Source organism: Oryx dammah, unplaced genomic scaffold, assembly GCF_014754425.2.
Source record: "Oryx dammah isolate SB20612 unplaced genomic scaffold, SCBI_Odam_1.1 HiC_scaffold_21, whole genome shotgun sequence".
Lineage (NCBI taxonomy): Eukaryota > Metazoa > Chordata > Mammalia > Artiodactyla > Bovidae > Oryx > Oryx dammah.
The window spans coordinates 10,117,067-10,131,467 of record NW_024070205.1 but is presented as its reverse complement, the minus strand read 5'-3'; the positions used below and the strand labels follow the sequence as shown (position 1 = coordinate 10,131,467).

At 40.2% G+C, this 14,401-nt stretch overlaps 1 protein-coding gene across 2 annotated transcripts in view; it reads left to right on the top strand.

The window, feature by feature from the left end:
* Nucleotides 1–36: 36 nt before the first annotated feature.
* The window catches only part of NSL1 (NSL1 component of MIS12 kinetochore complex), a 42,932-nt gene continuing 28,567 nt past the window's right edge, over nt 37–14,401 (top strand). The window contains exons 1-2 of one of the 2 annotated variants that reach the window (XM_040263134.1): nt 37–301; nt 6,257–6,335. In XM_040263134.1, the coding sequence (XP_040119068.1) occupies nt 68–301; nt 6,257–6,335 (313 nt within the window). In that variant the 5' untranslated portion in view covers nt 37–67. The remainder of the gene's footprint in view (nt 302–6,256; nt 6,336–14,401) is intronic. The other variant, XR_005724950.1, reaches the window with a different exon arrangement.

Sequence of the window (14,401 nt, the reverse complement as noted above, 5' to 3'; positions counted from 1 at the left end):
GCTCTTTCCTCCCGGGAAACCCGCCCTTCCGCCCTCAGAATTCCCGCCCACAGTTCAAGTTGGAAAGATGGAGCGGGCCCTTGGGTCGGTGGCTCGTTCTCCTTCGCGGGACGTGGGGAGAGTGGCCGGGACAGAAGACAAGGCCTCGGTCCCTGCCACATACGGAAAAGACTTCCGTGTGCGCTGCACCTCGAAGCGGGCCGTGACGGAAGTGCTAGAATTGTGCAGCAGCTTCGTGCAAAAGCTCGGGGACGTGCTGCCTGAGGAGATTCGGGAGCCCGCGCTGCGAGATGCGCAGTGGGTACGGGCCCAGTAGCCATCTCTTGTCTTTTCCCCCGCTTTCTCCACACCCCGGTCTCAGTGGTCAGGAGGAGCCCACGGCCGGCTTTGGCAGAGTTTAACGGTGCCCGGGAACGCGAGGGAACGAGATAGATGCTGGAGGCAGCCGGGTGTTTTAGTTAATTTAGGCCAGTGCTGTCCGACCGAAAAATTCAAGGCGAGCCATGTATGTCACTTGAAATTAAAAGGAAGAAAATAGGTGAAATTAATTTTAATGATATTTATTTCAACCGACTGTGTCCAAAATACCATTTTAACTTGTAATAATTTTTTAAAAAGGAACAGCTAGTTTACATTCTTTGGTTCATACCAAACTTTTGTCCTTTTCCACTAGCTACATTTTAAGGCCTCAACAGCCACAAAGTGGCTAGATTGTCCCCTCTTGGACGGTGTAGACAGACTCAGAAAGGAGAATCCTGGAAGTCAGTCACCAGGCTAGCTTTTGGTCTGTCTTTTTGCTTGTTTTTAGAATATCTTGTAAAGAGAGCGAAAACATTTTCCCTACGAGTCTAAAGTAGATAAGGAAGCTTCCCATTATAAACTTCACTAATATCACAGTGACCCTTTTAATCCGTTTCCCCTTCCTTTCTCAAGTATTTTGCAAAGCTCTGTAGAAGATGAGTTTTTTTTGACTGGGGGGGGGGCGGGGGCGGGACGTGGGGGGAAGACACAACAAATTGAGGGATTTGTGCCGGTCTGAAGAAAGCACACAACCTATTTATATACAGGGGAAAATGTTAAAATGTTTGTAATGCAGTACAGTTTTACTGACCACAAAGCAAACAAAATAAAGGTTAAGTGGATGAAGAATGTAGGAAGACTCCCTGGGTTGTGATTTTGTGTTCCAGTATTGTATACACTGACTTTTATATCATTACCCCCTTGCTAGCAAGGGAAGGACAGAGACATACCTGAGGACATTTTCAGTAGTAGTTTCACTGGAGAAGACTTGTTTCTTTGTGTAATGATTTTAGAATTTACCCCTTTCCAGAAAGTGCTAAGGCACTTAGAACATTAATTCTCCTTATAGGAAAAGAGGAACTTGGCTTAACCAATTATTATTAATGGATGAGAAAGTAAATTAGAAGATCAAAGATGTGAAGATTTAAACTACCAAGGGAATTCACTTGTGTTTTAGTTAAGAAAACAGATAAGAGGTGGAGGCTTCAGTAATGTTGACATCTCTATCTAAAACCACATAATATAGTAACATTTTTTGTGATAGTTTTTTTAAAAATTTATTTTATTGAAGTATAGTTGATTTACAATATTGTGTTAATTTCTACTGAATAGCAAAATGATTCTGTTATACATATATATGTTTTCTTTTCCATTATGGTTTATCACAGAATATTGAATATAGTTCTCTGTGATGTACATCAGGACCTTGTTTATCCATTTTACACGTAAAAGTTTGCATCTGCTAATCTCAAATGTCTAATCCATCCTTCTCCCACCCACCTCCTGCTTTGTACCCACAAGTCTCTTCTCTATGTCTGTGACTTTGTTCCACAGACACATTCTTCTGTGTCATATTTTAGATTCTACGTATAAATGATACCATATATCTTTCTCTATTGGGCTTCCCTCGCTTTAATATAGTAATCTCCGAGTCCGTCCATGTTGTGGCAAATGGCTTTATTCCATCTTTTTTGCAGTTGAGAAGTATTCCATTGTGTATGTGCCGCGTCTTTATGCTTTCTTTGTTGGTGGACATTTAGGTTGTCTCCATGTCTTGGTTATTGTAAACAGTGCTGCAGTGAACACTGGGAACCGCATCTTTTCTTAAATTTTTAAAGTGATTTATTTAATTTTGTATTTGGCTGGATCTTCATTGCTGCGCGAGGACTTTCTGTACTTGCGGCGAGTGGGAGCTACCCTTCAGTTGCTGTGCTGGAGTTCTCTTTGTGGTGGCTTCCCCTGCTGTAGAGCCCTGGCTCTAGGGCACGCGAGCTCCAGTAGCTGTGGTGCGTGGGCTCCATGGTTGCAGTTCCTCGATTCGACAGCATAAGCTCAGTGGCTGTGGTGCACGGACTTAGTTGCCTCCTGGCATGTGGGATCTTCCCAGACCAGGGATTGAACTCACGTCCCCTGCATTGGTGGGTAGATTTTTAGCCACTGGACCACCAGGGAAGTCCTGCATATCTTTTCAAATTTTATTTAGTACTTTTCTCCAGATACATGCCCAGGAGTAGGATGCAGATCCTATGGCAACTCTCAATTTTTTGAGGAAATTCCATACTGTTTTCCATAGTGGCTGTATCAGTTTACATTCCCACCAATCATGAAAGAGGGTAGCATTTATAATTTGTAGACTTTTTATTTAAGGCTTTCAAAAATTAATTAGTTAATTTTGGCCACCCTGAGTCTTCACTGCTGTGCTCAGGCTTTCTAGTGGCAGGCGGGAGTCTCGTGGCAGTGGCTTCTCTTGTTGCAGAACACAGACTTGAGGTGCACCCGCTTAGTTACCCCACAGCATGCGGAGTCTTCCCAGACCAGGAATCAAATCTGTGTCCCCTGAATTGGCCGGCGGATTCTTATCCACTGGACCACTAGGAAAGTCCTGTGTATTTTTTTCTTTTAATATTTTAATTTATTTATAATGGGTGTAGGTAGTGGGCTGGGGACAGAGATTGAAAATAACAATCCAAAAACAATAGAGATAGAGGATGTGGACAGCATATTCATTTCCTGTTGTTGATATAACAAGTTACCACACTGAGTGGCTTACAGTGATGCAGAGGTATTATCTGACAGTTCTGGAGGGCAGAAGTCCTAAAGTCAGAGTGCTGGCAGGGCTGCGTTTCTTCTGGAGGCTCTGGGGTGTATCCCTGCCCTTGCCTTTCCCAGCTCCTGGAGGCTGCGCTCATGGCTCCTTCCTTCATCTTGAGAGCTCTGACTTCTGTTCACACATCCCTTCCCTCTGATTTTGACACTCCTGCCCTTTTTTTTTTTTTTGGTATGGACCCTTGTGATTACATTGGGCCCACCTGAATAATCAAGCACACTGTTCACATCTCATGATCCTTTATTTATCACAACCAGCAAAATCCCCCCTTTTTTCCGTATGAGATGACATATTCACAAGTTCTGGGGACTAGAATGCAGACATCTCTGGGGGCCATTATTCAGCTACCACAGAATTTTTTTTTTTAACTGGAGGATAATTGCTTTACAATGTGGTGTTGGTTTTTGCTGTACAACAACGTGAATCAGACATAAGTATACATATATCCCCTCCCTGTTGAATCTCCCTCCCATCCCTCTACCCCACACACCACACCTCTGCCTTCCCACCCCTCTCGGAAGTCACAGAGCACCAGGCTGAACTCTGTGTGTTATATAGCAGCTTCCGGGGCATGTGCAATCCTCCCAGACCGGGCACCGAACCCACGTTCCCTACACGTTCTCTGCACGGGCCAGGGGATTCTAAGCCAGCATCTGCTGTGCACGTGGAAGGGTGTGTGTCAGGGCTGCTCTCTCAGTTCACCCCACCCCTCCTTCCCTTGCTGTGTCCACACGTCCACTCTCTACGTGTGTCTCCATTCCTGCCCTGCAGATAGGTTCATCAGCACCATTTTTCTCAATTCCATATATATATGCGTTAATATTATACAATATTTATTTTTCATTTCTGACTCGCTTCGCTTGTGTAACAGGCTCTAGGTTCATCCATCTCAGTTCAGCTGACTCAAATTTGTTTGGTTTTATGGCTGAGTAATATCCTATCGTATATAAGTTCCGTAACTTCTTTCCTTTAGTTTGTTGATGGATGCCTAGGTTGTTTCCATGCCCCGTCTACTGTAAATAGTGCTGCAGTAAATATTGAGGTACATGTGTCGTTTTGAATTATGGTTTCCTCAGAGCATATGCCCAGTAGTGGGGTTGCTGGGTCATACGGTAGTTTTATTCCTGGTTTTTTAAGGAGCCTCCATATTGTTCTCCAGTGTTTGTATTGCATTCCCACCAACAGTGCAGTACATTCTCTCCAGAATTTATTGTTTGTAGACTTTTTAATGATGGCCATTCTGACTGGTGTGAGGTGATACCTCACTGTAGTTTTGATTTGCATTTCTCTAATACTTAATAAAGTAACATTTAAAAAAATTGATACAACTATGCAATGAATATTAAAAAGACAATTTGGATAATTCTTGAATAGAACTGGATAGAGTAAGGATTTTACTTTATAAAAATCTTTATAGAATACATACTCTAACTCATAATTATCAGTCATCATTTGACTTAAGCTTATTTTTTCCTTTTTAAAAAATCTATTTTTAAATTGAAGGATAATTTTAAGCTTATTTTTAATTATATAAAATATATTCTCTTTATGAAAAATAGCATAAAGCAAAAATCTTTGAATTCCTCTCCACTATCCCTCTTCCTTTTTGGAAATAACTTACTATTTTGGAGGATATAATCCTTCCCTTTTTTGGCTTTAAAGCTGTCTCTCTGTTTTAAAAAGTGTTTTTGGTTTTTTTTTTAGTACTAATCGTGTCATGCTAATGAATTGTTAATATTGTTTAAAAAAACCAAATGTGTCTCTGATTATTATTTGTTAATGTTATATATAGATGTACTTCATTCTTTTAGTATTGTATGATATGGGTATATTGTATATTTAGCCATTCTCCTTATTTTGAATTTAGATGTTTTTCCCTCAATATTTCATAATTTCAAACAGAACTGAAATAAGCATTCTCAGTTTATCTTCTTTATGTTTTTATGAGAATGGTCCTTTAGGTTATGTTGATAGACATGAAATTGTTAGGCTATAGGGAATGTGCATTTAAAATTTGGATGTACCATCAAATTTCTTTAGTTTTTTACTTTTTAATGTATTATAAACATTTTTAATGTTACAAAAAATAGACTAGCACAGTGAGCATCCATATGTCTATCACCAAATTTAGCAGTTATCAAAAATATGTTATACTTCCTATTTTAAAGCAAATTGCATCTCTCATGTCATTTCATCATTATATACTTCAAAGTACATCTCAAAAAAAAAAAGAGTCCTAGGACTTTCCTGGTGGTCCAGTGGTTAAGAATCTGCCTTGCAATGCGAGGGATGTGGGTTCAACCCCCAGTGTGGGAAGAACTCACATGCTGTAGAGTAACTAAGCCCAAGCACCGAAACACTGATCCCAAGTGCCACAACTAGAGAGTCTGTGTAAATCCATCTACCGTAGTGAAAGATCTCCAGTGATGCAACGAAAATCCCCACATGCTGCAACTAAGACCCAATGCAGTCCCCCCCCCCACCAAAAATACAGTCCGTTGTAAAGTAGAAATTAATTTCACTTTCTTTTAAGCCTGTGTATTTTCCCACTTGTTAACACTGACCCTCATTCAGCAGCAAATGTATTACTTATACCCTTGAAATTCTTTGAGCCCAATTTTTTAGCTTGTTTTCCTTTCATTTACTTCCCTGGTGGCTCAGACAGTGAAGCGTCTGTCTACAATGCGAGAGACCTGGCTTTGATCCCTGGGTTGGGAAGATCCCCTGGAGAAGGAAATGGCAATCCACTCTAGTACTATTGCCTGGAAAATCCCATGGACAGAGGAGCCTGGTAGGCTACAGTCCATGGGGTCAAAAAGAGTCGGACACGACTGAGCGACTTCACTTTTACTTTCCTTTCATTTAAGAAGTAAATTTTTTTTGTTTGTACCAATATAGTAAAACTTTTCATCACATTTTCTCATGGGTAGCTTAATGGCTGTTGGAACTAAAATGTAGGTAGAATAAATGATTGAAATGGAATCTCACTTCATTGAAAAGCATAAGCATACTAGTAACCTAGTCATCTACTTTTTTTATATTCTCTATCACAAATCTGAATTGTCCAAATGTTTGAATTCAGTATTTAAAGTTATTTTCAGTGACTTGGTTTTTGTGACTTTATTGCAGACTTTCGAATCAGCTGTGCAAGAGAATGTCAGCATTAATGGGCAAGCATGGCAGGAAGCTTCAGACAACTGCTTTATGGGTATGTGACTTCGCTTTGTCCCTCTGTCATTCATTTCTGAGTTATTTTTGTAGCCATTCCATTTTATTTCCTGCCATGTCACATGGAAGATTCCTTCCAGGATCTTAGTTCCCCAACCAGGGATCAAGCCCATGGCCCCTGTAGTGAAAGCTTGAAGTCCTAACCATTGGACTACTAGGGAATTCCTACCTGTCACCTCTTTACTGGCAGAGTCCCTTTACTGGAAGAAAAGAGAAAATCAATGTAGAAGACTATTAAGGTCATACACTGAGGCAAACAACGTAGTGGTAACCATGATCCTTTATATATGCTATCTGGCATTCCCACAGGACTTTCATCTGATCAGTCTTCAAAAGTACCCTTGTCAGTAGCTTATTGGAAAATACTATAGAACTGTCATGAGATGAAGAAGCAGGCCCAGAGAATTCCTATGCTTAATACTTTATAAATCAAATTATATATTTATAAGCGATCCTTTGAGTAGATAGTGAAATACTCTTAGAAATGTGAAGTTAAACTGTGTGAGTACCATATAAAGAATGAGTTTAATATTTGCAGAAACCTCCTTAAAAAGACAGAATATTTTGCTGGTCTGGGCAGACTAGATTGCACCCTACCTAATGAAGGTGACATATTTAAAGAAATTGAAGTTTTAATAGAAAATGGTCAGTGTAGGAAGGGAAAAAATGTGGTAGAAAAAGAATGATCAGTGTGGGAAGAGAGACAGAATTCTCCAGCAACATCCAGGAAAAGGGCTGTCCTGACAGGAGGACTGGAGTGCCTCTTGGTCACCATGGTGATGGTACAGAGATCTGACAGGTGTAGACTGATGTCTGTGCTAGCTGTTAAGATTAACCACTTAAACCTTTGAGCATATGCCAAGCCCTGTCAAGTAATTCTCTGTGGCTACAATTTTTCTTAGCATTAAGATAATTTTTTGCACAGAAGACTTTACTCTCTACTCCTTGGCATTGTTATAATTACCTCTTCAAAGATGCCCAGAGTTCACTTTGTGGTTTACATATTAAAATGGAAAAAACAACATCAGACTTTTCAACTATTAGCAGAATGATTGCCAGTTAGTGGGGAAAGGCAGCATATGAGAATCACCTAGGAGTATTTTTAAACTAGACAGCCTTTACTGAGTGTTTATGTGACTGTTGTTTTCTGAAGTCAGTTTGGAACTGCTGTATTGTTTGGTCCAGACTGCCTTTATCGTATGATTCATCAGTTAATAGATCAACATGTGTATTTTCTGACAGGTTGGCAGCGTGAGTGCATGGCTGAAACCTGGATGTTCTTTGCCCCTTTCCCCACCCCTTATAACTCTGAGGGGAAATAGTAGAGAATACTGCAGTTTTACCTTCTTTCATGGGCACTCAATAAGTGTCAGACACCATACCAAGTTCGAGGAAATAAATGAAAAGATATGATTCTTACCATTTAGGAACTCATCATTAAAGGAAGGAAATAGACAAAAACACATTACTCCTCAGGAAGTGGGAGAAGACATAACAGAGTAGGTTGCTATTAAACACATTTAATAAATAAAAGTATAGACAGAAAGGAGGTTGGAAGGATGTTTGAAGCAAAGAAAAAAGCATGTGCAAAGGCACAAAGTGAAACTTGCTATGTCATGTCCAACTCTTTGCCACCCCATGGACTGTATAGTCCGTGGAATTCTCCAGGCCAGAATACTGGAGTGGGTAGCCTGTCCCTTCTCCAGCAGATCTTCCCGACTCAGGAATCAAACCGGGGTCTCCTGCATTGCAGGTGGATTCTTTACCAACTAAGCTATCAGGGAAGCCCTAAAGGCACAAAGGAGTGATATGTTTGGAAAATGTCAGAAGTGAATTGAGACAGATGAGGCCAAATTGGGACCAAATCACATAAAGCCCTGTAGCGTATGCTGAGGAATATGCACTTTATCCTGTAGATCAGGGGTCCCCAACCTCTGATGATCTGAGGTGGAACTGATGTAATAATATGTAAATAAAGTGCACAGTATATGTGATGCCCCTAAACCACCTCCCCATAGTCCCCTCTTACCTTAAGGGGATATATCCAGATTGTCCAGTTGATGCCTGAAGTCCAGATAGTACCAAACCCTGTGTATACTATTTTAAAAAAAAACTTATTGAAGTATAGTTAGTTTACAATGTTGCTGTTCTTCTGTACAGCAAAGTGACTCAATAATATATGTATATTTATATTCTTTTTCATTATGGTTTGTCACAGAATATTAAGTATAGTTCCCAGCGCTAGTAGGCCTTTGTTGTTTATCCATCCTATATATAATCATGATAAAGTTTAGTTTAGAAATTAGGCTTAATGAGATTAACAACAATAACTAACAATAAAATAGAACGATTATAATAATATTCTGTAATGAAAGTTACGTGAACATGGTCTCTTTCCGTCACTCTCAGAATATCTTACTGTATAAATTTAATGCCTTTTCTGTCTGAACTAAAGACTTACCATGCACTGTGGCTGTAACCTTTGCAGTTTGAGGAATGACAACAAAGCTAACACAAATTTCTTTTTTCTTCTTCACAGTTTCACTGATAGAAGATTTATTCTTACTGTAAATCTTAGCAACTTCAGCCTACAATTTTTTTCCTTATTCAGTTGCAGACTTCTGCCTTTTCCCTTAATGGAAGCACCTTACAGCTTCTCTTTGCCATATTTGATTTTTTAAAAATTCATTTATCATGTTTGGCTGTGCTGGGTCTCCGATGCTCCACGGGTTTTTCTCTGTTAATAGATGCAGCGAGCAGGGCCTGCTCTCTAGTTGTGCTGTGTGGGCTTCTCCTTGAGGTGGCTTCCCTTGTTGCAGAGCATGTGCTCAGGGCTCAGGCTTCAGTAGCTGCGGCTCACGGGCTCTAGAGCACAGGCTCAATTAGTTGTGGGCTTAGTTGCTCCGCAGCATGTGGGATCTTCCCAGACAAGGGATCGAATCTGTGTCGCCTGCTTGGCAGGCAGATTCTTTATCACTGAGCCACCAGGGAAGCCCTTCTTTGCCCTGTTTAAATTGCCAGCATCACAACTCTTGTGCTTTGGGGCCGTTATTAAGTAAAATAAGGGTTAGTTGAACACAGACACAGAGATACTGCAACAGGGGATCCGAAAACCAAGGTGGCTACTGACTGACCAGTGGGCAGGGCAGATTGGACAAAGGGATGGTTCATGTCTTGGGTGAGATGGAGCAGGACAGCCTGAGATTTCGTCATGCTGCTCAGAATGGCACACAATTTAAAACTTAGGAATTGTTTATTTTTGGAATTTTTCATTTAATATTTTCAGACTGTGGTTGACCATGGGTAACTGAAACTGCAGAAAGTGAAACCACAGATAAGGGTGCACTACTGTAACGAGAAAAAGTGTGTGTTTTAGAATCTAACTGCTGACTGTGTCAGAGACAGATTGGAGAAAGGAGAAATTCAAGGGAGAACCTCTCAGACCTTACGAGGTTATTGCAGTAATACAGCCAAAGACGGTGAAGACCGCCCTAAGAAAGAAGAAAAAAAGATGGGTTCGAGAGGTGTTCAGAATAGGGTTTGTATCTGATCTAATACATAGAATCAGTAAGTTTCACAAGGGCAGAGGCTTTTGTGTTTTGTTCACTGAGATTATTGTGCAAATGAGTGAACAAATGAAAGATGGAATATACAAGTGAAACCAACTTTCTCCCTGCCCCTCTCCTCTGAGAGGGCTATCCCCCATGCCCAAATGAAGATCAAAGATCTTGCATGCTGCAGCTGTGCCCTGGTGCACCAAATAAATAAATATATATTTTTAAAAAGAATTAAAAAGTAGGTTTCCTTGAGAGCAGGGAATATATATATTTTTCTCATCACTATGTTTTCAGTGCTTGGCTTGGCACATTAAGTATATGGTTGGCTAAAAGTTCCTTTGGTTTTTTAAGTAAAAAATAAGACAGTCTTTCATTTTCACCAAGAACTTCACTGAACAACATATTCACTGTTTTGTTCCACTAGCTTCTGCCATTTTTCAGGCAGCTTCATAATCCATCTTCCCAAAACTTTTTATCTTTTTAAGCAAAGAACTGTTCAGGTTCCTTTTACAGTCTTCCAGGAAACTGAAATTTTTTCCATTTAGAGAATTTGGTAAAGAGTGAAATAAATGGACACCTGAAGGTGCAGTGTCTGGTGAATATAGTAGATGAATCAGAACTTCCCAGCCAAGCTGTAACGGTTTCTGTCTGGTCATCAAAGAAGCATTGCGGTCTTATGTTATCAGGATGGAAGATGATGTGTTTTCTGTTGACTGATTCCAGACACTTTTCACCTATTGCTGCCTTCAGTTGGCTTACTTGGAAGCAGCACTTGTTGGAATGAATTGTTTGGTTTTCTGGAAGGAGCTCATAATAGAGGACTCCCTTTCAGTCCCACTATATATGCAACCTTTGGATGAAGACCAGCCTGTGGTGTGATTTGTGGCGGTTCATTTCACTTGCCTCAAAATCTCTTCTATTCCACACTATGGTACAGTATCCACTTTGCATCTCCTGTCACGGTTTGCTTTAAAAACGTGATATTTTTCATTATGTTTCATTAGAGAATCACATATGGAATTATGGTCAATAAGGTTTTTTCGCTTAACTTACATGGAACCTAAACATCGAGTGATGAACATAACCAAGCTGGTGCAAATGATGTTCAGTGCTAGATTTGGATATTTTGAGTATGTTGACTATCTTCTGCATGGTGTAATGTTGACCGTTCTTGATTAATGTCTCAATTTGGTTGCTCTCAACTAAAGTTGGTCTACCCACCCGTGGAGCATTGTCCCTTTAGAAAACTCCAGCATGAAACTTCACAAACTACTTTTGACACGTTCAGTTGGTCACAGCATCTTCTCCATACACTGCACAAATTTTTCTTTTGTGTTTCAGGTGTGTTTTTATGTTTCTTGAAATAATAAAGCATAATATGCTGAAAATGTTGCTTTCTTCTTCCATGATCAGTATTAAAATGGCTACTCAAAAATTCACCAATTGATAAGCTTTTTAAAAAAATACTGATATGACAGTTGTCACAGTACACTCTTAACAAAATTGTTTTTAATGAAATTTAAGACAATTAATCACTACTAGAGCCAGTTACAGGAAAAACCAAACAAACCTTTTGGCCAACCCAGTGCATATTTGTTTAGTCGCTAAGTCGTATCCAACTTTTTATGACCCTATAGACTGTAGCCTGCCAGGTTCCTCTGTCCATGGGATTTCCCAGGCAAGAATACTGGAGTAGGTTGCCATTTCCTTCTCTAGGGGATCTTCCTGACCCAGGGACTGAACCCATGTCTCCTATGTTGAGGTGAATTCCTTACCCCTGAGCCAGTGGAGAAGCCAGAGTAATGACAAATTCTTCCCTGCTTAAATTTAGGCCAGCAAATTTGGAAAACTCAGCAGTGGCCACAGGACTGGAAAAGGTCAGTTTTTATTCCAACCCCAAAGAAAGGCAATTCCAAAGAATGTTCAAACTACTGCACAATTGCACTCATCTCACACACTAGCAAAGTAATGCTCAAAATTCTCCAAGCCAGGCTTCAACAGTGCATGAACCATGAACTTCCAGATGTTCAAGCTGGATTCAGAAACACAGAGGAACCAGAGATCAAATTGTCAACATACATTGGATCATCAAAAAAGCAAGAGAGTTCCAGAAAAGCAGTTATTTCTGCCTTATTGACTATGCCAAAGCCTTTGACTGTGTGGATCACAACAAACTGGAAAATTCTGAAAGAGATGGGAATACCAGACTACCTGACCTTCTTGAGAAGCCTGTATGCAGGTCAGGAAGCAACAGTTAGAACTGGACAACAAAGGAGTATGTCAAGGCTGTATATTGTCACCCTGCATATTTAACTTATATGCAGAGTACATCATAAGAAACGCTGGGCTGGATGAAGCACAAGCTGGAATCAAGATTGCCAGGAGAAATATCAATAACCTCAGATATGCAGATGACACCACCCTTATGGCAGAAAGTGAAGAAGAACTAAAGAGCCTCTTGATGAAGGAGGAGAGTGAAAAAGTTGGTTAAAACTCAACATTCAGAAAACTAAGATCATGGCATCTGATCCCATCACTTTATGGCAAATAGATGGGGAAACAGTGACAGACTATTTTGGGGGGCTCCAAAATCACCGCAGATGGTGATTGCAGCCATGAAATTAAAAGATGCTTGCTCCTTGGAAGAAAAGTTATGACCAAGCTAGACAGCATATTAAAAAGCAGAGACATTACTTTGCCCACAAAGGTCCGTCTATTAAGGCTATGGTTTTTCCAGTGGTCATGTATGGATGGGAGAGTTGGACTGTGAAGAAAGCTGAGCGACAAAGAATTGATGCTTTGGAACTGTGGTGTTGGAGAAGACTCTTGAGAGTCCCTTGGACTGCAAGGAGATCCAACCAGTCCATCCTAAAGCAAATCAGTCCTGAATATTCATTGGAAGGACTGATGATGAAGCTGAAACTCCAATACTTTGGCCACCTGATGCGAAGAACTGACTCATTTGAAAAGACCCTAACGCTGGGAAAGATTGAAGGCAGGAGGAGAAGGGGACAACAGAGGATGAGATAGTTGGATGGCATCACCAACTTGATGGACATGAGTTTGAGTAAACTCTGGGAGTTGGTTATGAACAGGGAGGCCTGGTGTGCTGTGGTCCATGGGGTCACAAAGAGTCAGATATGACTGAGCGATTGATCTGAACTGAACTAAATTTATACATTTCAGTTTTTAGCTTTATCATTAGGTGGTGCTAAGAAACCATTTTCTTTACACAGGAGATTTAGCTGGGAGATTTGTTTTTGATAGCTGACTGTGAAATAGTAACAATATTCCTTTCAGGCTAGTGATTGAACTTATTAAATAATGAATTAAAATATAGGAAAGGCTGCTCATTTAAATGAATATTCAAAGTAATAATGATTCTATCTTATAATACTCTCAGAAGTAATTTAGTTGGACTTAGTGAATATTTTTTTGATGAATGAAAGGTCATACATTACCTCATTAATCTTTATCTGATATGTACTTTATGCTGATGTATGTCAGCAGTGTCTCAAAATGTTCCCCAGTATGTATTTAACCTGTTTCAGACTTCTCCGTAATGAAGCTGTCTACTCAGTAAGATAAATAGATCTATTTCTGCCATAGAATTTGACATAGCAGAACACACAGGATGCAAAATTAGTTAAGCCGAGGACATAGCTTTTTAGTATTTTTAACTACTTAATGTTTGCTACTTTAAAAAACAATTTCCAGGGACTTCCCTGGTGGTCCAGTGATAAGAATGTGGCTTGCAGTGCAGGGGACCAGGGTTCCTTCCCTGGTCAGGAACTTAGATCCCACATGCCCTGGGGTAGCTAAGCCACAACTGGAGAGCCCCCATGCCATCTAGTACAACCAAATAAATAAGTAAAAATAAAGAATAATTTTCAAAATAAGGTTAATGTATTCCCTGCATTCATTTCATCTGAGGTGCTTAATTTCTGAGCCTCATTCCAGAGATCTCTGTTGAGACTTCCCTGGTGGCTCAGAGGTTAAAGCGTCTGCCCACAATGCGGGAGACCTGGATTTGATCCCTGGGTTAGGAAGATCGCCTGGAGAAGGAAATGGCAACCCACTCCAGTACTCTTGCCTGGAGAATTCCATGGACAGAGAAGCCTGGTAGGCTACAGTCCACAGGGTCGCAAAGAGTCGGACACGACTGAGCGACTTCACTTTCTTTCACTTTCTGTTGAGAATCAAAATTTCTGCCCTTCTCCTTACAAAAGAATGTGTACTATATGATTTCATTTATATAAAATTCTAAGAAATGAAAACTAGAATATAGTGATGAAAATTTGATGAGTGGTTGCCTGGGATAGAGAGCAGTTTGGAAGGAGCTGGAGGGGGCCATTACAGGGGAACATAAGGGAGCTTTTAGGGTGATGGGTATGCTCATTATCTTGACTGGTGGTGGTTTCAAGGATATACACATGTCAAAACTTATCAGATTGTGTATTTTAAATATGTGCAGTTCACTGTATGACAG